The 27,490-nt window shown below is 43.1% G+C and overlaps 1 protein-coding gene across 1 annotated transcript in view; it reads right to left on the bottom strand.

Moving 5' to 3' along the window:
* The window catches only part of wnt2bb (wingless-type MMTV integration site family, member 2Bb), a 56,237-nt gene extending 34,430 nt beyond the window's left edge, over positions 1–21,807 (bottom strand). The window contains exons 1-2 of the mRNA XM_048553229.2: positions 21,113–21,807; positions 9,488–9,708 (exon numbers count right to left, since the gene is read on the bottom strand). Of these exons, the coding sequence (XP_048409186.1) occupies positions 9,488–9,708; positions 21,113–21,249 (358 nt within the window). The 5' untranslated portion in view covers positions 21,250–21,807. The remainder of the gene's footprint in view (positions 1–9,487; positions 9,709–21,112) is intronic.
* Positions 21,808–27,490: the final 5,683 nt, after the last annotated feature.

A 27,490-nucleotide genomic window follows, 5' to 3' on the forward strand; every position in this document is an offset into this window, starting at 1 on the left:
TGTGTGCATGTGTGTGCTAGCAAGCATATGTATGTCCACACACAGGAGTGAAATGCACTCGTGTGTGGGTATGCATTCCACTTAGAAATCTTCTCTGCTCAAGTGTTCATTATTAAAGACAAATAAAAAAGGATCTTTAAATTCTATTGTACAACTACATGACACCCCAAAGTGCTTTGCAGACAATTGAAGTACTCTGAAGTGTTGTAAAGTAGGAAACACAGCAGCCCACTTGCACACAGCAAGTTCACACAAACAATCCTGCAATGACGAACAAATAACCTATTCCAGTGACGTTGATTAAGGGATAAATATTTTCCAACACATTGGCCTAACCTCTCCTGTTGTTCAACATGGGATCACCTACCTTCAGCTGATGGGGCTCAGTTTAGTGCGTCCTTAAACATTAACACCACTAACAATGGTGTTTATATTTGGGCTAGTTCAGTGGCTCAGTGGTCAGTGCTGCTGCCTCCTCATCTAACTACTAGCTCTCTTGCAAACAAACTTGGAATTGTAACTTCCTCTCTCCCTTCCGTTACTGACATACCAAGATTCAATCCCAGCCATAGGTGACTGTCTGTGCGGAGTTTGCACATTCTCCCTATGTCCGTGTGGGTTTTCTCCCACACTCCAAAGATGTGCAGGTTTTATGGATTGGCTATGCTAAATTGCCTGTAGTGTCTAGGGTGGAAAATGTAGGGATGGGTCTGGGTGGGATGCTCTTCAGATATTGTGTGGGGCTGAATGGCCTGCTTCCACACTGTAGGGGTTATATTCTCAGTGCAGCTTTCCCTCAGAAATGTAAATGTACCTTTAAAACTCTGCACTGTTGTCTCCTGGAGTGAGACCTAAACCCACAAACTCCTGATTTAGAGATAAGTGCCATAACTAATGCAAGTTGTGGCAAAAATAACAGAATACCTGTCCTTTCAGTGTGAAGAACGGTCAGGTATTTGAAGTATAACGAGGGCTACAGCCAATGGAATATCCTGTTCAGGCTGGTATCAGATACATGTTTGCTCCTGTGGAAGGAGTCTTGTTTACTGCAACATGAGATTTCATTTCCTTGTGGATTTCATTCATTCAACTTAAAGTGAAATGGTTATTTGATCTCTGATTGTGGGTGGCTGATAGTTTGACTGATTAAATACTGACAGGGTGGCACAGTGGTTAGCACTGCTGCCTCAGGGCACAAGGGACCTGGGTTCAATCCCACCCTCAGGCAACTGTCAGTGTGGAGTTTGCACATTCTCCCTGTATGTGCGTGGGTTCCCTCATGGCTTTCTCCCACAGTCCAAAGATGTGCAGGTTAGGTGGATTGGCTGTGCTAAATTTTCCATTGATGTGCAGGCTAGGTGGATTAGCGATTGGGAAATGCAGAGTTTTGGGTAGGATGCTCTTCGGACGGTTGGTGTGAGTTGAATAGCCTGCTTCTACACTGTAGGGATTCTATGACATTGTGGAGGGGTGTTTGTAGCTGTGGAGGAGTATCTTACTGACTAGAGGTCTGTGACCAGTGATGTTCTGCAAAGATCAATGCCAGGTCCTTTGTTTGTAATATATATATATGATTTAAATGAAATTGTAAGTGGTCTGACTAGTAAGTCATGAAAATTGGTGGATTTGTGGATAGTATGGAAAGTTGTCAAAGGATACAGCAGTATACAGGTCAGTTGGAAAGTTGGGTGGAGAAATGGCAGATGGAACTTAATCCAGGGTGGCACGGTGGCTCAGTGGTTAGCACTGCAGCCTCACAGCGCCAGGGAGGGTTCGATTCCAGCCTCGGGCGACTGTCTATGTGGAGTTTACACATTCTCCCCGGGTCTGCGTGGATTTCCTCTGGGTGCTCCGGTTTCCTCCCACAGTCCAAAGATGTGCAGGCTAGGTGGATTGGCCATGCTAAATTGCCTGTAGTGCTCAGGGGTGTGTGGGTTATAGGGGGATGGGTCTGGGTGGGATGTTTCAAGGGGTGGTGTGGACTTGTTGGGCCAAAGGGCCTGTTTCCACACTGTAGGGAATCTAATCTAATCTAAGCAGACAAGTTTGAGGTGTTACATTTTGGGAGATAAAATGCAAGAGGAAAATATACAGTAAATGGCAGGACTGTTTGCAGCATTTATGCAGAGAGAGGCCTTGGAGTGCTAGTCCGTAGTTCCCTGAAAGTGGCAACAAAAGTGAGTAAGGTGGTAAAGACATGGCATGCTTGCCTTCATCGGTTGGGGCATTGAGTATAAAAGTTGGCAAGTCATGCTGGAGCTGTATTAGGCTTCGGCCAGGCCACATTGTGTGCAGTTCTGCTACCCAGACTATAGGAAGGATGGGGAGGCTTTGGACAGAGTGCAAAAAGGCTTGTCTAGGATGTTATCTGAATTGAAGTATATTAGCTTTCAGGAGAGGTTGTATAAGCTTCGATTATTTTCACCAGAGCACCACAGGCTAAGTGGTGACCTGACAGAAGTGTATAAAACCATGAGAGGTATGGATAGCGTAGGTAGAAATGTCAAATACTAATGGCATGGGTTTAAAGCGAGAGAGATAAGTTTAAAGGAGATGTGGGATGCAAGACTTTTAAACAGGCTGAGGTAGGTGCCTGGTTTGAGCTGCCGGGGAGGCAGTAGCAGCAGATACATTAGCAAAGTTTAAGAATCATTTAGACAAACACATGAACGGGTGGGAATAGAATCCTAGAATTTTACAGTGGAGAAGGTGGACATTCAATCCATCGTGTCTGTACTAGCTCCTGTTAGAACTACCCAGGCCCATTTCCATGGCCCTCTAACTCCATTACTTTCAAATCTATATCCAGCTCTCTTTTGAAACGCCCACTTGGAATCCACCTCCCCCACTCTCCCAGGTGGTGCATTTCAAATCCTAACAAACTCCCTCAGTAGAGAAGTTTCTCCTCATCTAACTAGTAGCTCTCTTGCAGACAATCTTGAAGTTGTGACCTCTCCCCTCCCCCTCATTACTGACACACCGATCAGTGCAAACAAAATACCTTTTTTTTACCCTGTCAAAATTGTTAATAATTTTGAACACCTTAATCAGGTCACCTCTTCATCGTCCCTGCTCCAAGGAAAATAAGCCCAATCTCTCTAATCTTTCCTTCTATCTAAAATCCCTCTTTCCCGGTTTCATTCGAATAAATCTCTGGGGCTTTAACATCTGCCCTTGAATAAGGTGCTCAGAACTGAACACAATACTCCAATGTGGTATGACCAATGATCTATGGAGGTGTAGCATCACTTCCTTGCTTTTATACTCTATGCCTCTATTTGTAAACCCAAGGATCCTACAAGCCTTCCCAACAACTGTTTCTGCTTACCTGGTCACCTTCAGAGAATCATACACGAGAATCCTGAGATTCCTCTGCTCCTGTGCTCCCCTCAAATTTCTACCATTGGGTCTGTATTGTATCTCCACGTTTCTTCTTTCAAAATGCATTACCTCACATTTCTCTGCACTGAAATTCATCTGGAAGGTGTCTGTCCATTTGGCCAACTTGTCAATGTCTCTCTGAAGTCACTCAGCATCACCCTCACAATTCACTATTCTCCCTAATTTAGTACCATATGCAAATTTACAGATTCTGTCCTCAACACCCATCTCCAGATTGTTTATATCAATTAGAAAAAGTAAAGGTCCCAACACCGAGCCCTGGGGAAATGCACTTTCAACTGAGAAATGCCCATCTATACCTTCCCTCTGAGATAACAAGGTGTAGAGCTGCCTGAAACATCAGCTTTCCTGCTCCTCTAATGCTGCTTGGCCTGCTGTGTTCATCCAGCTCTGCACCTTGTTATCTCAGATTCTCTAGCATCTGCAGTTCCTACTATCCCTATACCTACCCTCTGTTTCCTATCTTTTAGCCAACTTCTAACCCACCCATGTTGCCACGGACCCATCAATCCCAAAATTTCTCATTTACTAACCAACCTGCCATGAATGTCCAAATATACACCATCCACAGTGCCACCCCCATCTACTGCCTGTGTCGCCTCATCAAAGAATTCAGTTAAATTTGTCAGACATGATTTGCCCTTGACAAAGCCATCTTGGCTGCCTAGTATTAGTCTGTTTTACGCTAAGTGTATATTTATCTTATTGTGCATTATGGCTTCCATCAGTTTTCCCACTATTGGTGTCAAGCTGACAGCTCTGTTGTTTCCTGGGTTATCCTTTGCCCCTTTCTTAAATAAAACCATTATATTTACAATCCTTCAGTCCCCTGGGACTAATCCTGTGTTGAGAGAGGCCTGGAAAGTGTCTGTCAAAAGCTCCACAATTTGTTCCCTTACCTCTCTCAGCAATCTAGGATGCATCCCATCCAGGCCTGGTGACCACTCTACCTCCAGTGCTGCCACCTTTCTAGCACCTTCTTTATCTATTGCTATACTGTGCAGTTACTCAACACCCACATTTCCAACTGCGCTATTCTCACCATCTTTCAATTTGGGAAAGAAAGAAGCAAAATATTTATTTCGTACCTTTGCCATACTCTTTGCTACAGTGAGCAGCTTACCCTGCTTTATTCTTATGGGCCTAACTCTATTCTTCACTAATCTTTTACCATTAATATGTTTGAAGAACATTTTACTTGTTTTTAGTGCAGCCTGTCATTCTTTCCTCATGCTCCCTCTTAGCCTTAGCCTCTCTCCAGCATTTGAGATACTATTTCTGATTTCTATTGTTATTATTATTCTGGTATGCACCATATTCTTCCTTTCCTTCCACATTTTCTCATTGATATCCTTAGTCATCCAGCGTACTCTAGCTTTGGTTACCCTGTATTTATTTCTCATGGGTATATGCTTAGCTTGCACCCTATTCATTTCTCTTTTGAAATTCTCCCATTTTTTATCAACTGTTTTATCTGCCAGAATTATCTTCAATTAACTTGCTCCACTTCAACTTTTAGACCCCTAATAACTGCCCTTATCCTGCCTGGAATTTTAATCCTGACTGATTTTTAGCTTTTTCTAACTTAACACTGAACCTTACTATATTTTGTTATGATCACTATTTCCCAAATGCTCCCCCACTCCAATGTTGACAACTTGGCTGGCCTCATTTCTTAGGGAATTCTAAGATTTTGACCCACAACATTGAAGGAGTGGTGGTATAATTCCAGGTCAAGATGTTGAGTGGCTTGATGGAGTATTCGCAGTTGGTGATGTTTCCATGTGTCTGCTGCCCTTATCCTTCTAGATAGGAAGGGTTGTGAGTTTGGAAGGCGCTATCAAAGGAGATCAATGAATTTCTGCAGTACAGCTTGTACATAGTTCACACTGCTGCTATTGAGTAATGGAGGTGGAGGGACTGGATGCTTATGGATGTGGTGCCAATCATGCGGGCTGCCTTGTCCTGGATTGAATTCAGCTTTTTGAATGTTTTTGGAGCTGCACTCATGCATGCAAGTGGGGAGTATTCCATCACACTCCTGAATTGTGCCTTGTAGATGGTGGGACAGGCTTTGGGAAGTCAGGAGCTGGGTAAGGTGCCATTGGGTTCTCTCTACGTAATGAAAACTTTCCTCTGAATATTTCCCTGCTCACCAGGCTGTTTGTGAATACAGCTGGGATAAACACTTATAAGAGATTATCCCCTCTTCCCAGGCCCTCGGTAAAGATATTTTGTTTTTGATTCATTCATTCTTTCATGGGATGTAGGAGTCAGTGGCAAGGCAGCATTTGTTGTCCATCGCTAACTGCCCTCAGACTGAGTTATTTGTGGAGCTATTCCATTGGGCAGTTCAGCAACAACTACATTGCTATAGGTACACAGTCATGTGTAGGTCAGACCAGGTAAGAATGGCAGATTTCGTTCCCTACAGGGCATTAGTCAAACAGATATTGTTTATGAAACAAAAACAGAAATTGCTGGAAAAGCTCAACAGGTCCGGAAGCAACTGTGAAGACAAATGAGAGTTAAAGTTTTGGTTGAGTGAACCTTCTTCAGAATGAGTCGCCTGACCTGATACGTTAACTCTGATTTCTCTCCACCGATGCTGCCAGACCTGCTGAGCTTTCCCAGCAAGTTCTGTTTCTGTTTCTGATTTACAGCGTTCACAGTTTTTTCGGCTTTGGTTTTTTACAATGATCGACGATACTTTCGCAGTCACTATCATCAAAACTAGCTTTTAATTCCAGATTCTATTAAATTAATTGTTTGCTTTCACAAGCTGTTGCAGTGGAATTTGAACCTTGTGCGCCAGGGCGTTTCCCCTGAGTCTCTGGAATAATGTTGCACCGTTTCCCAACAGCTTCTTTCTGATGCTGAAAGGACCTCCCAGAAAATCAATGAGCCAGCAAGTACTGCAGAGGCTGGAGTCAGAGTTACCAAAGGGTGGAGCTGGAGGAACAGAAGGGTCCTGACCCAAAGCGTCAACCCTCCTACTCCTCTGATGCCACCTGGCCTGCTGTGTTCCTCCAGTACCACACTGCGTTATCCCATACACATGCCAATCCAGATATTTCCTATTCATGTAGAATAGAACAGGATAGAATATCCTTTATTGTCACTTAGCGACGGATTGCTGCACTGACAGAGGTGCAATCTTTTGAAAGAGATGTTTTTACAATGGCTGAGATAGCAGGAACTACAAACGCTGGATCATTTTCAGAAGAAGGGTCCCGACCCGAAACGTCAGCTTTCCTGCTCCTCTGATGCTGCCTGGCCTGCTGTGTTCCTCCATCTCCGCGCAGTGTTATCCCAGAAAATCAATATGTCTGCATGCCAATCAAAGGTGCATGGTCCCTCCAAGTTGTTCTACAGTCGATGGGGAGCCTTGCAGACAGCACCTTCACCTCCCGTTTTAATCTGAAAGCTCTGTAAAGGTTCTGTGCGCTGTCCCTTTAATTCAGGACATTGTTTTTGAGGTAATTTCCAGAAAGCGTTGTGTTAGCCAAACCGCAGCACCCAACAGTTCATCAGGGATTTTGATTTTGTGCAGGCTGTTGGCTCGACATTGACCCACTTGAAAAGCACAGACAGCAATTCGAGCCAGGAATCTGTGTGTCTGTGACAGTCTTTAAATGCAGGAGGTCCGCAGCAGTGTGCTTTCTAACAACAAGATTACACCCTGTGGCATTCACTCAGCATTTGGTCACTTAAAAGGCAGAGCAGGGTCAATTATGGTTTTGCACTTTAAGGCAGGAGGCATGATTGAGGTGTTAATGAGTATCTTGCATCTGTCTTTACCCACTAGGCAGAGCTGCCTAGGCAATGATAACAAAAGAGGAAGCTCAATCCTGTTAGGGTTTAAAATTGATAAGGAAGAGGTACTGGATGAGCTGCAAGTACTTAAAGTAAATTGGACGTTGGTGCTGGATAAGATACATCCAAGGATATTGACGGAACTGAATGTGGAACTTGCGGAGGCACTGGTAATATTGTTTCAATCTTCCCTAGATTCAGGGACAGCGCTGGAAGATCGAATAATTTCAAACAATATGGCTTTGTTCAAGAGATAATGGGAACTGCAGATGCTGGAGAATCCTGCTCCTCTGATGCTGCTTGGCCTGCTGTGTTCATCCAGATCCACACCTTGTGATCTTGGCTTTGTTCAATGAAGGTTTTGACAACGGACCCAGTAATTACAGATCAGTCAGTTCAACTTTGGTGTTCAGGAAGCTTCTCACAGCAGTCATTTGGGATAGAATTAATCATCACGTGTAGAAAAATAGGTTAATTTGGAAGCACCATTATGGATTAGTCAGGGGAAGATCTTGTCTAACTAACTTGCTGTTAGATGTAACAGGGTTAATTGGATTAATACTGTTGATGTGTTGTACATGGACTTTCAAAAGCTATTTAAAAGAGTGCCGCACAACTGGCATGTGAACAAAGTTATAAGGGATGGGATTGATGAGATAGTAACAGCGTGGGTATAAAATTGCATGAGATATAGGGAACAGAGAGTAACAGTTAAGAGATACAAAATTGCCTGAGGGAACAGGGAACAGAGAGTAATGGTCAATGGCCATTTTTCAGGCTGCAATGAATTTGTAGTTGAGTGCCCAGTATTGGGGCCATCACCATTCTTGCTCTATATAAATGATCTGAATCTTGGCGTGCAGGGGGCAATGTCAAAGTTAGCGGGTAACACAAAACTTGGGAGAACTGCAAACTGTGAGAATGACAGTGTGGAAATCAACAAGGTCATTGACATGTTCTGTACTGGGTGGGATAGACGGCAGATAAAGTTTAAATGTGAAGAAGTATGAGGTATAAAGAACATGGAGAGACAGCATAAAATAAAAGGTTCTATTCTAAAGGGCGTTCAGGAGTGGTAAGACCATCCGTATATCACTAAAGGTGGCAGGATGGGTAGTGAGAACAATTAATAAAGTATACAGACTTCATTAACAGGGACATCAAATGCAAGAGAAAGAAGGTTACCATAAACCTTTGCAGGAGCTGGGTTAGACTGGAATACTGTGTACAGTTCTGGGTGCCATTCTTTAGGAAGATGAAAATGCATTAGTGAGAATGCAGAAGAGGTTTATGGATTAGAAACTTCACTTATGAAACAAGAACAGAGAAGTTGGGACAGTTTTCCTTGGAGAGGATAAGACTAAGAAATTTGTATGCCAGTGGAATAAGGGCGAGCCGTTCTCTGATTCAGGGCAAAACCTTGACCATTCATAATCCACAATGGTTTTTAAAATTTAAACAACACTTAGTAGTTAACAGTTAGTCATCATTAACCAGTGCATTCTCCATGGCAACATCTCTAACAATCAGAGTCTGCTCACCTTCTCTCCTGTTGGACAGTATAAATGTTGGTATTCTTGCAAGATGTCCAGATGAATGCAAGATCAAAAGTTTTGTTTAAAGTGCAGTCTTTTTTGAACCAATATTTGAAATCTATCGTACCAAACATTATACGGACTATATTTCAAAAATCCTACATTCTCAGGTCTGAACTGCCACAACCCATCCAAACTTTTACGCGGAGCGTAAAGTATCTGAAACATTCCAAAAATGACGCTCAGACATTCCCGTGGAATTGATTCAATTTTTGTTTGGAAATGAGTTGATATCTGCTGTAAGGGGTGCCAACTTCCGCTGGATATATATTTCTGGAGTTTCACATGACATCCTACCTTCCAACAAAACTGAAATGGACAGCTCATTAGGTATCCAATCAGATGATTTTTGAGTGCCCACCCCCAATCACGTTTATGGCTAATAAGTTAAAGAAATCAAAGAAAGTTAAAAGAAAAAGTGACTTTTTTTTGAGCAACTATTTGATTTTTCTACACCTGGAAACCCTGGAGGTTTGGGAACCCCCAGTTATTATTCATGTTATAAAAGAGATTTCTAGTTGAATGAAGCTGTGAACAAATGAGGTTTTCATTAACCTGGGGAGACAAATTAACTCCAGCATGTTCCCTGTCTCACGGCAGATATCAGTCACGTCACAAAGTTTGCTTTCTTACCATTTCAAACTGAAAAATTTCTTCAAAAAAAAACAACTTACTACGTAACATTACTTTGCCAAATACAGTGTGGTCCCTGGCTAGGGTGCTACAGTTCCACCTGTGGTGTCGGAATTGGTACTGACATTCATGGATCCACTCTTTGGCTCCTTCTCCAATGGACTGCATGATATCTGGATGCTTCTGGCACAACTGCCGCTGTTTGTTCACCAGGCCTGGGATATTGTCACAGATCACTCGTGCTCCCAGAGCTCCGATATACCTGTGAGAGAGATCACACATGAGCACTCTTGATAGGTTCATTTTCATGGGATGTGGGCATCGCTGGCAAGGTCAGCATTTGCTACCCATCCCTAATTACCCTGGAACTGAGTGACTCCCTCACCCAATGCAGGGGGCAGCTAAGAGTTAACCATACTGCTGTGGGTCTGGAGTCACATGTAAATCAGATGAGGTAAAGATGGCAGATTACCTTCCCTAAAGCACCTTAGTGAACCAGATGGGTTTTGATGATAATGGGTCACAATTAGACTAGCATTTTACACCAGTCTTTCGTCCACCTTTTTGAACTTAAACCCATGCCTCAGGACATTAGCGTGAGGTTCTGGATTACTAATCCAGCGACATTACTACCATATCATTGCCTCCAATGTAGAGAAATGTATCAGATTCCCTCTGCTAAATGTGTTAAGGGGTATTGTGTCAGATACAAATCAATGCAAAACACGGTAAAAAATTCTGCCCAATATCGGCTGTGCATTAAATTAGAGAAGCTGGGGTTGTTTTACTTTGAGAAGAGATAAAGAGGAGATTATAATGCACGAGGAAAGCTCGTCCCATCAGTGGAAGGGTTGAGAACTAGACAGCACAGATTCAAGGCAACTGGCAAAAGGCCTAGAAGTGACATGAAGACAAATATGCTTATGGAATGAATGGTTAGGACCTGGGGGAAAGCGCAGTCTGTGGGTATTGTTGGCAGAGTTAATCACAGCAATCAGTGGGGAACTGGATGGACACTCGCAGGACTCGCAGGGAAGTACCTAAGATGGGAAACCAGCTAACTTGCTCTTGCAGACTCCTAGCATAGGCTGATGGGCTGAATGGTCACCTTCCATGTTATAATAATTTCTTTTTTTTGTCGCTTGGTCATACAGAACATGAGTATTGTGGAAAAAGACACATTTTATTGAAGCTTTTTGCTTACACTCATCAGGACATTTTACAAGAATGGGAATTCAGAGGAAAAACCAACATTTACACTGCTCTCTCCTCCCATGCAGGACAAACGTTGATATTCCCCTTTCTATTTGTATATCTGTGGATTGTCCAGATAACTCAAACCTCACTGCTAATGGAAGGGTCCTTTTGCCTCTTTCTGTGTCTAGAGAAAGCAGGGGCTTTGTTCCTCGTTTGGTCTCCATGATTGGAGTGGGGTGTGGGCTTGGCCTGAGCAGCTACAATACCAACAAGCTTCCTCTCCCATTCCTTTCACACTAGATTCCTGAAAAGCACAACAGGATTGGACAATGCAGTTCCTCACATTGGGAATGTTTGTTGGGAGATCTGCGAAGGAGGTACCAAACCGACTGATGACCCTGGATATCAGTGTGAGTGTTTGGCTTTAATATATATTCTCCAATCCTTTCTAGATCAGTCCAAATCCACTTTGTCATAAACATCATCAATTAAAAGTAACTCTCTGTTTTCTGAATTGTTTCCCTGGAAACTTGGTAAAAAGAAAATCCAAAACAGGGACTGTGCCAAACACATAAGTGTAAAGCTCCCCAAACAGAAGATATCTATTGACCTTCCCATTACCAATGTACGTTAAACACTAACTAAAGAACATTAAATCTTAAACACAAAATTAATCTAATGATTGCCAAACATAGAAATTACAATGAATCGAAAACATAGAATGACTTTCCACCAGAAAATGTGGATGTATCCACATATCATGTGCATGTACACATAGACATCTACACACACTCTCACATGTGCACAGCTCCACACACAGACACATACACACATTCTCACACACGCTCAGCTCCCCACACAGACACATACACACATTCATACTCACACACAGCTCCCCACACAGACACATACACACATTCTCACTCACAAACAGCTCCACACACAGACACATACACACATTCTCACACACGCTCAGCTCCACACACAGACACATACACACATTCTCACACACGCTCAGCTCCACACACAGACACATACACACATTCTCACACACGCTCAGCTCCACACACAGACACATACACACATTCTCACTCAAACACAGCTCCCCACACAGACACATACACACATTCTCACTCAAACACAGCTCCCCACACAGACACATACACACATTCACACTCACACACAGCTCCTCACACAGACACATACACACATTCTCACACACAGCTCCACACACAGACACCTACACACATTCTCACTCAAACACAGCTCCCCACACAGACACATACACACATTCTCACTCACAAACAGCTCCACACACAGACATCTACACACATTCTCACTCAAACACAGCTCCCCACACAGACACATACACACATTCTCACTCACAAACAGCTCCACACACAGACATCTACACACATTCTCACTCAAACACAGCTCCCCACACAGACACATACACACATTCTCACTCACAAACAGCTCCATACACAGACACCTACACACATTCTCGCACACACACAGCTCCACACACAGACACATACACACATTCTCACTCACAAACAGCTCCATACACAGACACCTACACACATTCTCGCACACACACAGCTCCACACACAGACACATACACACATTCTCACTCACAAACAGCTCCATATACAGACACATGCACACATTCTCAGATGCACATAGCTCCACACACATCTGTCCAAATCACAAATTGTGAGTAGCAATGGTAGAAAAGTGGTCAGAGAGAGTGTGGCCAGGATTCAAACAATTAGAGAGCGCTAGACCAGGAGTAGAGCATTTAGAGAGAGTGAAGTTCGGTGTGGAGTAATCAGAGGGAGAGAGAGAGAGAGAGAGAAATGGGATCTTATTAATACCTATAAATGCTCTGTGGGTGCTTGACTGAGGTAATGCTAAGTGGATGTTTCCCCTCATGGGGGAAACTTAAAATAATGGCCACTTGGCTCAGAATAAAGGATCATGTATTGAAGATGGAGCTGGAGGAATCTTCCACCGTGGACAGCAATAGTCGCTCGTCATTGAATATTTTCAAGACTGAGATAGACAGATTTTTTAACTGTCGGGGATTCAGGTTGGAGGAGCTGCAAACATGTGAGTGTGTTTAAAGTGTTTCTCAGTACAGAAGTTTGCCGTAATGGCTCTTAAGCTGATGTGAGATCATTCCTGGGGTGTGAACCCACTCTGGCGGAATTTTATGTGCAGTGGTCTCTCGCTATTTTAAAGTCAACAAAACTGCATTCAACCAAATGAGATCAAAGTGCATCAATTTTAACCCTGTTAAAAGGGGGCTGTGATAGAAACCGAGGGTGAAAATTTACATGATCAAAATTCAAATTAAAATGTCATTTTGAAAATGAATAAATATGCTCCAGTCCCAGCAGTGCCCACTGGCATCAGACATGCCAATGATGATGCATGCCCATTCTCGAGGGGCAACAGAAAGGCAGAAGAAGGGAATGCAGTTAGACCTAATAACCCCATTGATTGCCCACTGCCTGGACCTATTTACAATCACTTTCAGCAGGGCCCAGATCTGAAGGGAAGTGATCCTCACTGTCCACGCAGGCTGGGCATAGATTAGGAGCGTGGGGTAAAGTGTCAACAAAGCTTGAGGAACAGGTGGGAGGTGATGGCCTTGTGGTATTCTCACTGGGCTGTTAATCCAAAAACTCAGATAATGTTCTGCGAACTTGGTTCGAATCCTGCCACTGCAGATGGTGGAATTTGAATTCAATAAATATCTGGAATTAAGAACCTAATAATGATTGTGAATCCATTGTCGATTGTCAGGAAAACCCATCTGACTCACTAATGTCCTTCAGGGAAGGAAACTGCCATCCTTACCTGGTCTGGCCTACATGTGACTCCAGACCCATAACAATGCAGTTGTCTCTGAACTGCCCTCTGCCAATTAGGGATGGGCAATAAATGCTGCCTAGCTGGTGACACCCTCATTCCATGAATGAAAAAAGAAAAAAACACCCTTAGAGCCTAAACGCAAAGGGGCTGCAAAGGACCACAGCCAACATACACATTGAACATGGACTCCTCACTGAAATCACAGGTGGCCTGGGCATCCAGGAACCACCCTCACCTCTGACAGCTAAAGGATTGCTGTATTTCCCTGCCAAATCCCCCATGGGAAACAGGAACACTCCCACATGGACAGTCTCTCACCAAACACCACCAGCACCTCTGGACAGCAGGTCAGAAAGTGTTTTGATGGTTGACTCTCTGAGGTAGGGGCAGCTGTGCAGCAGTAGGCCTGTAAATCTTTGGAACTCCTTGCCACAGAGTGCTGTGAGGGCAGAGTCCTCTCGGATAGTTAAGGCTGAGACAGGTAGATTCTTGGTCAGTCAGGGAATCAAGGGTTGTGGGAAAGGGCAGGAAAGTGGATGTGAGGAATAAAAACCAAAAGAACTGTGGATGCTGTAAATTAGGAATAAAAACAGAAGTCGCTGGAAAAGCTCAACAGGTCGGGCAGCATCTGTGAAGAAAAAAGTCAGATATAATGTTCTGGGGAAGGGTCACCTGACCCGAAATAGTAATTCTGACATTGTTTCTTCACAGATACTGCCAGATCTGCTGAGCTTTTCCAGCAACTTCTGTTTTTGCTTTGGACGTGAACGATTTCGGGTTAGCCATGATTGAACTGAACGGCAGAGCAGGTTTGATGGGCCGAATGGCCGGCTGCTGCCCTGTTTCCTGTGGGTCGTTAAGCATCAGGAACTCATAGAAGAAATTCTCTGGATGCTGAACAAAACAGCACAGAGGGGACTGGATGTGGAAGAATGTTTCTCCCTGCACGTGAGATTAGATCATGAGGAGACAGTGTTAAAATAAAGCATCATCCACTTAGGATGGAGGTGAGGCAAATTCTTTACTCTCAGAAAACGGAGAACCTTTGAAACTTTGAATCTGTGGGTGTCAGCAGGATCATTGAACATGTTTAACGCAGAGGTGGACATATCCTCAACTAAGGTTGGGGGGCATGGCTTGGAGGGATGGTGTAGGAAAGATCAATCTTAGCGTTCAACAGCGTGTTGGGTTGTTGTGTGAAAACGAGAAAAAAGAAATTAGAGGGTTACAGAGAGAGAGAAAAGGAATGGCACCAGACACACCACTAATTTGCACAGCCAGTGCAGACCCAATGAGAATGATTGGCCTCTTTCTGCGTGGTGACAATTCTGGGATCCTTGGGGAGGTGGGGTGATTGACAAAGCAACAATAAGTGAAGGCAGAGAGGTTGTCCGCAGAGCTGTCTGGGCTGAGGTCTCATGGGGTCGGGGCTGGGAGTTGGGGGGGTGGTGGAAGTGCAGGACTGACCCGCCACAGTCCCTCAGTAGAGGAGAGACATTGAAAGCAGTTGACATGATCAGTAGAGCTGGACACTACAATGATTAAAGAATGTGTTTACACTTCTCTAGTGACTTAAAGCAATTCAGTGCACCCCAACACTTCACAGCCAATGAGGTACTGCTGAAGAATGTTACTCAGTGGCTGCAGTGAATGCTTAGGGAAGTAGGATAGACAGCAAGTAATTGTGGTCCATGTTCATTGGTTGAAAGACGGTTGACAGTTTCCTGGAAGGATATAATGGGTTAGAGAACAAAGTAGCAAACACAGCATTAAAGGCAGTGGTAGTAGGAGCTGCCAATGCTGGAGAATCTGAGTTGACGAGGCGTAGAGCTGGATGAACTCAGCAGGCCAAGCAGCATCAGAGGAGCAGGGAAGCTGATGTTTGGGTCTGGACCATTCTTCAGAAAATGAAGAAGGGTCTAGGCCTGAAATGTCAGCCTTCCCGCTCCTCTGATGCTGCTTGGCCTGTTGTGTTCATCCAGCTCTACACCCTGTTAAAGGCAGTGCATTCCTCCCAGTACCGCACACGAGTGACTGCAGTTTCTTTGTACTGAGCATACCAGCAATATGAGTGTTCATACTTCAGCGCAGCTGACAGATTGGGGTTAAAATGCTCTTGAGCAGAATTTGCTTGAAGCAAATGAGCAACATTGGAGCTTGGGAAAACTCCAAGTTGGACATGTCGACAATTAAAGAATGTGTTTACATTTCTCAGTGACTCGGTGAAGAGCTGGTGTTATGTTTGTGAAGGGGTGCAAGCATGCAGCTTCTGAGTCATGGAGAACAAAGACCCAGGAAGGGAGGGCGATTGATCAGAACAGGACATGTGTTAGAGGTTGTCCATGTGGGAGCAGCTCTTCAGAAGGAGTTTCAAGGCTAGGTCAATAAAAGTGAAAACCTGTGATCCCTCATGAAAGTAAATGAGATTTGATGACCCACAATGTCAACAATATTAAAAAGAAGATGTAACATCTACAGTAGGAACTGCAGATGCTGGAGAATCTGAGATAGCAAGGTGTAGAGATGGATGAAAATGATTTTCTGAAGAAGGGTCTGGGCCCGAAACATCAGCTTCCCTGCTCCTCTGATGCGGCTTGTCCTGTTGTGTTCATCCAGCTCTACACCTTCTTATCTCATACATCTACTATGGATTATATTACTGTATTGTTGTTGTTTAAAACCATGGAATTTTGTGGTTTTATTTCCTTTAGTAAGTCTCCTGTAACCCATGCTTTGTGAACTTTTAAAAAACAAATTCTTGGTTTCGAGCCAGATCATAACATAAATTTGAGAATTGTAACAGTGTAGGAGTATACAGTAAATGGATGCATGACTGGAAAAGTGGCACAGGAGGAGAGGAAGTAGATGCCTGGGACATTGGGACAAGTTCTAGGGAAAATGACAAATGTACAGGGGGAACCGTTGCACCTAAGCAATAATCTTGGGATCAATAATCTTGCTTGGGAGCTTTGGTATTGCTCCTGAGAGGATTGAATTAGTTTGGCTGTGGTGTGAGGAATCATTTGGTAACATTAATGACGCAAAGCACGGTGAACAGAAAATTGAGAGAGATAGCGTACATTAGAGTGGGAAATAATACTTGTTAGGTAGCAGCAGAGAAAGAGGGAATGGAATGGACCTAAAGTAGGCTTATTATGAGAATGCGTGGAGAGTGACAATTAAGGATGGTGAGCCACATGAGCAGGTAGGCATGTGAAAATATCACTTTACAGTAAAATTGCAGTTCCTCCGGGAGCTCCAGTTTGCTCTCACAGAGCAAAGATGTGCTGGTTAGGTGGGTTGGCCATGCTAAATTGCCCCAAAGTGTCCAGGGATGTGCAGGCTAGGCAAATTAGCCATGGGAAATGCAGGATCATAGGGATAGGGCAGGGAGGGCCGGATTTGGGTGGGATGTTTTTTGGAGGGTCAGTGTGGGCTCAACAAAACACGGTATTAAATACTCTTGGATGTAAAGCGTTGGGGAAAGATATGGAATGAAAGAACAGGCGAGGGGCTGTTATATCGCTTAAGGAGAACATTTTGTAAGCACATAATGTCCTGGGGGTGTGGGGGTCAAGGACAGAATCTATTCAGTTCAACAGAGGTACCATTACATGATTGGATACATTCTATGAGCTATCAATGACACAGAGAGGTGTAAGAACTATTGATTATTCATAACGGAGGGCTTTAACTATACTTTTATTAACTGGCATAGGAATATTGTAAAGGGTGGAGAGGGGGGAGAAGAGTTCCTGAAATATGTGCAAGAGAACTTTCTAGACCAGAATGTTTCTGGCTGAATGAGGACGGGATGTTGCTGGATCTGATTCCAGGGAATAAGGTAAATCAAGTGGATTAAGTGTCAGTAGGGGATTATTTAGGGAAAAGCAATCACTATGTTATAAGGTTTGGACTGAATATGGAAAAGGACAAGGAGCAATTCAGACTAAAAATAATTAAGTGGGAGAGGGCCAATTTCACTACATTGAGAACAGGCCCAGTCCAGGTAAATGGAATCAAAAAATTATAGACAAAACATGTAATGGAACATGTAATGAAGCTCTCTCTGATGAAGGGTCTAGGCCCGAAACGTCAGCTTTTGTGCTCCTGAGATGCTGCTTGGCCTGCTGTGTTCATCCAGCCTCACATTTTATCATAATGGAACATTGGATTGCTTTCAAAGATGAGATGGTACAGGTACATTGGAGTTACACTGCCGTGAGCTCCCGTGGATGATGGTCAGATGTCAGGAGTGTACAATTGGGAACTAGTTTGAATATAGAAAATTCAGAATCAAAAGAGAATCCAAAATGTTCTTCAGGCACAGAAACAGTGACAGGTTTGTAAAAGGAGGATTGGAACTGATTAGGTACAAAAAAGGGGAATGATGCACGGAGGCAGGGGCATGGTGTTAAAGTCATGTCAATTATTAGTTTCGGTGAATGATAAACCAGTAACGGGTGTTAACTGAAGAATTGCTTTGAGCTGGTGGTGTCCATGCATGCCCTTAATGCTTTTAGACAGAAGTTGGTACTGAAAGTTTATCTCTCCTTCCAACTCCATTTTAATTTAGTTCCCCTCTTTCTCACCCTCCCACCTCCCCTTCACTTGTTTTTGATGTCGGTAACGCTTTTCACAGGCTTTGCTTGTTCACGTAGAATTGATCACACGAGTGTTTTCCAGTGGTGAAAAAATTATATAATTAAGTCCATTCGCAGCAGTGTCTTTTTGCTGTCTCACTGTATAGAGGGAGGTAGGCACCGTGGGTGATACAGTGCCTTATCACTCCCTCCAAATCCAATGCAATTTAGTCCTTTTCTGGTCTCCCTAACCCCCCCAAACCCTCACCTTTGATGGTTTGCATTGTCCATAATGGGCTTTGCTTGTAAATACTCAGCTGGATACACACTGGGTGTTTTTACTGGTAGTGGCTGACAGTCAAAAACAAAATAAAAAAGAAAGAGCTGGTGCTGTGGAAGCATCCTTACCTCTGGACCAGGAGGGCCTGGGTTCAAGTCGCACCAGGTCCGGAGGTGTGTCATAACATATCTGAGCAGGTTGTTTAGAAAAGAGCTAAGCAGGGAACTTTACAGTTAATTCGCTTTTCAAAAGAATGTAAACAGGGACTTTTCTGGGCAGCAGGTCTGTGGGACTGTACATGAAGCTACAGTTGCTGTCCAGGGAGAAGCTTGTTGGCTTAATTCACTACCTGGATATGATCCATTTCAGACACAGCTGAGGTACTAAGTGAGTACTTTGCACCTGTCTTTAGCAAGGAAGAAGATGTTCATAAATACATGGTGAAAGAAGTTTCAAGGCACAGATTGGACTGAAATTATCACAAGGTGTTAGACTGGCTGAATTTAAAGTTGAAAAGTTAACCAGGAGTAGAGGAAGGCTCATTCAAGGATATTGCTGGGGTGACAACCATACAGGCCGAGAAAACATTTAAAATCAATCATTCTGACTAAAATTAACATTCGTTTGGACAAATATACATGAATTAATGAAGAGACACACGGATTTGATCGTGGCAAATGATGTTTATCATAAATTGCATGAGTGTTTTTTGAGGTAATGAAGAGGTTTTGGCAACAGTAATCAGTTGATGTGGTAGACATGTGCTTCCGAAAGACACTTGATAAAGTGCCACACAACAGTCTTATCAGTAAAGGTCAGGTTCATGGACTAAAAGGGGCAATCGAAGCAGGGCGATGAGGCTGCTGCCTGTCATTTGGCCCCATTAATGGTGGACAGGTTGCTCTTCAGACTGAAGGATGGTGATAAAATCGGATTCCACATGGGTGGGTGGGTGGGGGGAGTGGGTGAGGGTAAGATGGGTGAGGGCAGGGGGTGCGAGGACTGCTTTTCCTTTGGTTTTTTATTCATGATCTAGACTTGGGAACGTGAGGCGGAGTCTCTTGAGTTGTGGGTGACAGAGAAGTACTGTGAACTGCGCAGGTAGTGATAAACTTCAGCGAGGCTTGTGAAATGGGTTGGGGGTGGGTGCGGCAGATGAAATTTAATGCATCGTTGTGCGAAGTGTTTCATTTGGGTTGAAAGAATGAGGATGGACAGTGTAAACTGAAGGTTAAAACTTAGGGAAGGATGCTGGAGCAGAGGGGCCATGAGGATGTATCTACGCAGAGTGTTGAAGGTTGTTGGCCAGGATAAGAAAACAGCTAATAAAGTATAAGCGACTACAGGCATTACAGAATATGAAAACAAGGAAGTTACTGTATTGATCAATGGTTTGACCTCAACTGAGGCACTGCTTTAAGTGTGGGGCAGCACATTTTAAGAAGCTACTGAAAGCAACAGGGATGATGTTGCAAAGACTCACAACCGTAGTTCCAGGGATGAGGAACTTCAGTGGATAGATTGTAAATGCTCAGGATTGGAAAAGGGGAGCACTGCGCCTTTTGGGATTTGAGAGTGTGGTGGAGGCAGATTCAACCGCGGCAGTCAAAATAACATTATGTAAGCACCTTCGGAGAAATAAGCCTGCAGGGTTACAGGGAAAAGATGGCTGAACGAGGCCAGCTGAGTTGGTCTTGCAGAGAGCTAGCATGATGGACTGAATGGCCTTTTTCTGTAACCTTTCCCTCGCTCCAAGTAGTCATTGTTGGAAACACAGCTGTCAACGTGGGTACAACAGTGTGAAAATTACGAGATACTGTGCTTTGTTGATTGAGGGATAAATATAATCCAAGAGATTGCCACTGCTGTCCTTTGAAATGGATCAGTCTCAGCAGACAGTCTCAGTTTAAAGTCTCATTGGAAAGGCAAATCCCCCAGAATCAGACCATACTCATGACCCTCTGACTCTGCAGCGACGGAGCTATGTCTGTCAGCAGAAAGGTCGCAAGGATCAGGAGGGATAAGGCACCATCATCCCAGTCAGAGAGTGTACTCGTTAACGCTGTCCAGTGAGATTGCAGGGTTCTGAGCAGGTTGGGAATGCAAAGGGGTTCAAACAGGATTTGGGGGCAGTGCAAAAGCTTGTACTGTATTTGAAATTCAGAAATAGGCCATTCAGTCCAATGAGACTATGCTGGTGATGCACATAAACTTCTTTCCACCCCATCCAATTTAACACTGAGAGCACAAACATAAACAAACACCATCATCTGTTTGTGTAGTTTTCCTTTTAAGATATCTATGCTATAAGCCTCACTTACCCATCTAAAAGGTCCACATTCTCACAATTCTCTCCAGGTAAATTCTCCTGAATTCCTTATTGGATTTATTACTGTTAACGCTCCATATCTGGACTTACTCATGAGTAAAAACATTTTTTCTACATCTGCCCAATTGAATCATTTCATAATTTTAAAAAAATTCTCCACCTGGGCTGTCCTCAGCCTTCAATTTTCTACAGTAAGGTTCCCTAGCCTGTTTAAAATTTATTGAGCGTTTTAAGCTTGTTTTTAACACCATCTGAGTGAGTTTCTTCCAGTGCCTTTTGTATTCATTAGGCATTGAGGAGCCCACCTTGGGTTAAGAAACCGTTCCCCATCCCACAAACCATTCAGCAAAACAAGTGCGAAAGATTTCGCTCACGATTTTGAACGAATTGGACTTACCACCAGGAAGAATCCACTTGTGGTGTCAGGCTCAGTAATATCAATATAAAGGCAAGATAAAGTCTGGGGCAGGCATCATAACTGCTGGCTTTCCTATTATTCCGCTTCACACCTTTCTCCCCCGATGTGTGGGACATTTTCCAACGCTGCCTGGACCCACTTCAGATCTGATCCACCCTGATATTGCAATTTAACAGAAAATCCTCCACGGTCTTGAGGATGAGCGAGGTTTATACACAAGCAATTCTTCCCGACGTCTTCAAATTGTCAGAGGCCGTGCTTTAAATACCCCGGGGATTTTAACGTTTTCAATTCATCCTCCAATGTGGTCAGATCTTCGTTCTTTGCACTCACACCTCAAATTAATCTGTAAATTTCCCTTTTGTAAAGTCAGGTCTGAGACGAGCGAGCGTGGCTTTTAACTGAATGCCTTTTCTTTCTGTTGCTCTCTCTCCCCCTCCCTCTCTCTTTTCTTCTCCTCCTCTGTGTTTGCTTGGTTGCTGACACTGGGAGTACCTCATTCAGATGTACAGTGAAGCACTGGCAGTCTGGGGCTGTCTCTATCCCTCTCCCACTGGACTGAATCAATAACAGTGCTGTGCGATGGAGGAACACTGGCACTCTTGGCTTGTCGACTGGTGATCTACTCGCTGACACCAACGCTGGGTCTGGAGCTGCAGGCTCCAAAAAGCACCACACCCCCACCTGCTGGAGTAAAATTACACACAGCGCTCACACACACAGACATGGAGAGTTCAGGAGATCTACAAAGGCTTAAAGTGATTAAATACCTGATACTAAACTGTTGCATCTGGGTCCTAGTGCCCATCAGAATTAGTTGAACTTGCAGCTCTTAAAATGTTACTTGTCGATGAAGAACCTGGTTACTTTCTCTGGACAGTTGCTTTTAAAGTTGTAAATATATATGAGGCAACTTCAGGATGTCCCGGAGCATTTTGCAGACAATTTAAGCACTTTGTAAGTGTGCACGCTGTGTAATGTAGTAACAATGGCACCTAATCTGCTCTCGGCTACACCCCACAGACTGGTAATATCTTAAAGACAGAATGAGCTGTTATTTTAGTCATTGGATGAGTGATAAATGTTGGCCAGGACACTGAGGAAAACTCCTGGCTGTTCTCTAAACTATTGACATGAGATCTTTCACACCCTGAGATTGCAGGAAGGGTTAATGTTGAGTTTGAATGCTTGAACATCTAAAAGATAACAAAGCAACACTCCCTCATTGGGTGTCTTAACCTAGATTATGGGCTCAGGTCTCTGGATATGGGTTTGAATCTATAACTTTCTAACATTTGAACGTGAGTGCTATCGACTAAGCTAAAGCTGAAACCACTAAAGAATGATAGAGATATAGACTCTTTCAATTGAAAATACAATTCTTCCAATTTAAATTTCAAACAGACTGCACGTCTTATTGAATCAGATATGATTTGGAGCATAGATACCTGGAGAATAGTTCCTCTTATGAGGGAGGTTAAAACTACAGGAGAAGATTTAAGATTAAGGATAAGATTTTTCTCTCCCAACAGATCATTTGAGCATGAAATTCACTTCTCCTGAAGGTAATGGAGACTGGGCCTTTAAGGCTGAATTGGATGGGTTGTTGATTGACAAGGGAGCTGAGGGTTCTGAAGGCCGACAAGGAGGTGAGAACACCACAAGATCAGCCATAATGAATGGCAGACCAGGCTTAAAGGGGTGAGTGGCCTCCTGTTGCTCCTAATGCCTATTCTCTCATGTAAGTCTTAAAGGATTGAGTGGATGTGATATCATATCCTGTCATAGGCATCTCAGAATGCTTTACTTACAAGGTGGAATTCTAGAGTTCACTGATTGTTGTAATGTGGAAAAACAAATATTGATGCTTTCAAACGAGTGGACACTAGGTTGAAAAAGGCAAAAACTAATGAAGTCTTTTAATGACCTATGGATATTAACTGGAAATACGTTTATAGAAATATGATGGATAAGTGCAATATCTTGTATTCACATGGCAAATATGAAATTATGAAAAGCCCCCAACAGCCAGCAAAGAACCAGAGAAGGAAATATTGGCTGAGCTCAGTGAAGGAAATGGGTTTTAGGGGTGGGACTTAAAGGAAGAAAGGGAGGTGTACAGAAAAAAGAAGGTCGAGTTAGGAGAGGGTAGAGGTAGGAGACGGTCGAGGTGGGAGAAGGCTGAAATGGGAGAGGGTCAGGGTGGGAGAGGTTGAGGGAAAGAGAGTTGAGGGAAAGAGGGTTGAAGTGGGGAGAGTTGAGGGGACAGCTTAGACAGCTGAGGGTAAAGGTGCTCAAGAATTGACTTGTAAAGAGGTCAATCTGGAGTGTTGCTTTGTATGTTTGACAAAATTGGACTGTACAAAAAAAATCAAATTGTTAAATCACTTTGAAGTGTGAATTTGAGTGAGCAGCAAAAGATCAGAAGTAACAAATAATGAATGAGTGAATGAACAAAGCAATTAATTGGATGTAATTAGGAAAAGGTAGTCAGTCTAGGCAGAGCACATCCTGAGAGGAAATGGGGTGGTACGAGACATCCTGGAGAAAATATTTTGGGGAAAAAGTGGGAAGAAGAGAATATCAATGCTGGAAACCTTGGGAATGGAGGAAGTTATTGAAAAATAAAAAAAATTGGCAACAAGATTGAAAGGATGGAGGAGACCATGAACTAGGGATCTGCTGTCAGCACAGAGGCAGGATGAGAAAAGGTTATTAACTGAAAGGTGAGGAGAGCTAGGAGAAGCACAAAAGGACCAAGACGGAGAATGAATCAATCTTTTGCAAGTGGTGTTAGATGAACTGATTTACAAGAAAATAACGTTCCTTACTTGTAACTTTGTGAATTGATCTCAACCTGCAGAGGGACATATTTTACTGGAAATTGAGAAAGGCAGTCAAACTCGGAGACTTGCTGAGCAATGAATAATGTCAATATTACTCAGGTTTATGCTGTGAAACATAATCAGCTGCTTGACATATCCAGATGATCTAGGCATTGAAGACTATGACAAACTATCATCATACAATTGACAGATTAGGTGTATGACTGGGTGCTGTGAAAATAGACAGCTGCTTGCTGAGTTACAGCCCAGTCCCATGAGGTCCCGAACTTAGGATACAAATAAATAGGCAAAGTAATTCTCCAGTTGGAAAAGTCAGCTGGGAATAGAACTGAAATGAGACCTGCTCAGCATCTTTCCAAATGTCCACAGAGCATTCCTCCAAACACCAGGAGATGAACACACTTGGCTTTTCTCTGCATAGCTTCCCCTGAAGACAAATAATCCAATTTTATAATGACAAATATGATCTTTTCAACCTTTGTCAATGTGCCAGCCATAACTCAGCTGGTAGCACACTTGGCTCTGAGCCTGAAGGTTTTTTACAAAAGTTGAAATTCCATGTTTCACAGAATCATGGAGTTGTTACAATGTAGAAAGAAGCCAGTTGGCCCGTCGTGTTTGCACTGGCTCTCTGAATAGGTGTAATGACCTGATGCCAATTTCCTGTCTTTCCCCTGTAACTATACATATTGTTTTTGTTCAGTCATCCAATTCCCTCTTGAATTCCTTGCTTCAACCGGCCTCCACCACACTTCCAGACACTGTGTTCCTGATCCTAGCTACTCGGCATGTGAAAAATATGTAAATAGCATTAGAACATCCGTTGTCATGATGTTGGATCATAGTCCTATAACACCCAGGGACATACTGAACACTTCATTACCATGTGTGTGTTTTTTTAAAGAGGAGCAGTAACCAAAAAATAACTGTGAATGTAAATTCAGTGACTGTCTGGAAAGGAACCCCGGATTGTTACACCTGCAGGTGTCAATGAAGGTTCAAACTGAGAAATGCACAACAAACTGATCTGTAATCTCCTAAATTGCAGACTGTGGACATGATGGGAGAAAGGCCAGCTGGGGGGAGGGTGGGGGTGGGAGGCATCTTTGTATTTACCCTTTTATGGACTTCACAGGGAAAGGGGCTAACAGCAAATCCCAGCACGCATCAGTGTGTTCTCGTAGGCCATGATGTGCATGTGTATTAGCCTGGGTTTCAGCATAGGCGTGCTATGAAAATCACAGTCCAAGGTCTAGTTACTCTGCATTGCGGGTAAAGAACTCTATTGCTCTCGGTGCTAAAAGCCCAGCAGTAAAACAGTCAAAAGGAACCAGGCCAAAAGAATTTCAGCCAACCAGCAAAGTTCAGAATCTCAAAATCAACTGCTCAACTATCAATGCTCCACAATCCAAGCTTCACAAATGACCCAGAGATAAACATTATTTCGTCTAACTTTTATCATTTTGGACTCCTTCCTCAATCTAATCTGTTAACATGTGTGTTGCATTACTATTTCTTCATACTCATTATTTCACCAACCCAAGAAAACCTGGCTAAATTAGCTTTTTTTAAATCATGAAGTTACACAGAGCTTGGTGGAGGCCAACCAGAAGGAAAGGAATTCTTTTTAATTAACCTTATTATGACTATTTGATGGGGCAGGTGAATAAAGACGGAGGGTCAGTTCATCCATCATCACCCAGAAGCTTAACAATTTGGGATCTGCATCTAGAACTTTCCTAAGTTGGGGAACTTCGCCTGGGTCTGATTATAACATTGTGCTCTCTAGTTCCAGATCCTTTTATGATTAGGAATAGTTTCTTCCTAACTACTCTTTCCAGGCCGATCATGATTCTGGAAACTTCTATCAAAGTCTCCCATTCACCTTTTCCTTTTTAAGGAAACAAAAGTCTCAACTTTCCAATCATTCTTCAGATCTGTGATTTCTCATCCGTGGAATCATGCTAGTAAAGGTCACGGACTCAAAATGTTATCTCTGATGTCTCTTCTCAGAGGCTGCAAGACCTGCTGAGCTATTCCAGCAACTTCTGTTTTTGTGTTGGTTATGCTAGCAAACCTTCTCTGCGCTCTTTCCAAAATGTTCACATTGCTCCCAAAGTGTAGTGCCCTAAATTGCTCACAATACTCCAGTTTTTTAATTCATTCACAGAATGTAGACATTGCTGTCCAGGCAGCATTTATTGCCCATCCTTTATTGCCCAGAGGGCAGTTAAGAGTCAATCACATTGCTGTGGGTCTGGAGTCACATGTAGACTAGACCAAGTAAGGACGGCAGTTTCATTCCCTGAAGGGGCATTAGTGAAACAGATGGGTATTTACGATGGTTTCATTGTTATCACTTTTATTGAACTCAAACTCCACCATCTACCATAGCAGAATTCACACCTGGATCTCCACATAAATAGTCTAGCTACAATACTACTAGGCCAACACCTCCCCTCTGGTAAGGTTTAACAAGTGTTTTGTACAAGTTCAGCATCTTTGTTCATGTTCTATTAATGCCTCTATTAATAAAGCCAAGGTTACTGTGTTTTTGTTAAAAGATTTCTTCATCTGTCCTGTTGCCTGTAATGACTTAAGCACATATACATCTAGGTCTCTCTAATCTGCACTCCCTTTAGAGTGGTAAGTCAGTGGTTTGAGGACTAAGGGGACAGCGTTTAAAAAGATTGCGATTTCAAATAAACCTGTTGGACTATAACCTGGTGTTGTGTGACTTCTGACTTTGTCCACCCCAGTCCAACACCGGCACCTCCACGTCAAAAATAAAACGAGAACAGGTCAATTCTTCTCACGTTCTTTGACAATATTTACCCTTCGGCCATCATCATTAAAAAGTAGGGAATATGGATATTATCACATTGTGGGAACTTGCTGTTTGAAAATTGGCTGCCCTGTTCCCTACATTACAACAGAAACTACACTTCATTGGCTTAAACACTGAGGCATCAGCGAGTTATCAAAGCTACTATATGAATTCGTGCCTTTCACTTTTTCTGCTTCTCACTGATTATTGAAGATAGAGATAGATTTTTATTTAGATTTTAAAACCATCAAGGGGTAAAGGGAAGAAGTAAGTGTGTGGCATTGAGATAGAAGATCAATCATAATCATATTCAATGGCATAGCAGAATTGAAGAGCCACATGGCCTACTCTTGCTCCCAGGTTCTCTGTTTTTATTGACTGATCACCAATTATCTCTGTCAGTCTAGTTATACAATATCAAGAATTTTACAACTGGAGATTTTCTAGCAGCTGCTCATATTTCCATTGAGGGCGCATGGAAATTTACATATGCAAATGATATCATAGGATAATCAAATCCCTACAGTGCTGAAAGACCATTCAGTCCACACTGACCCAAGAAACAGCATCCCACTCAGAACCTCCCCTCCTATCCCTGTAACCCTACATTTCCCCTGTCTAACTCACACAGCCTATACATCCCCTGACACTATGGGCAACTTAGCACAACAGATCCACCTAACC

The sequence above is a fragment of the Stegostoma tigrinum genome, chromosome 21 (assembly GCF_030684315.1).
Source record: "Stegostoma tigrinum isolate sSteTig4 chromosome 21, sSteTig4.hap1, whole genome shotgun sequence".
Classification (NCBI taxonomy): Eukaryota; Metazoa; Chordata; class Chondrichthyes; order Orectolobiformes; family Stegostomatidae; genus Stegostoma; species Stegostoma tigrinum.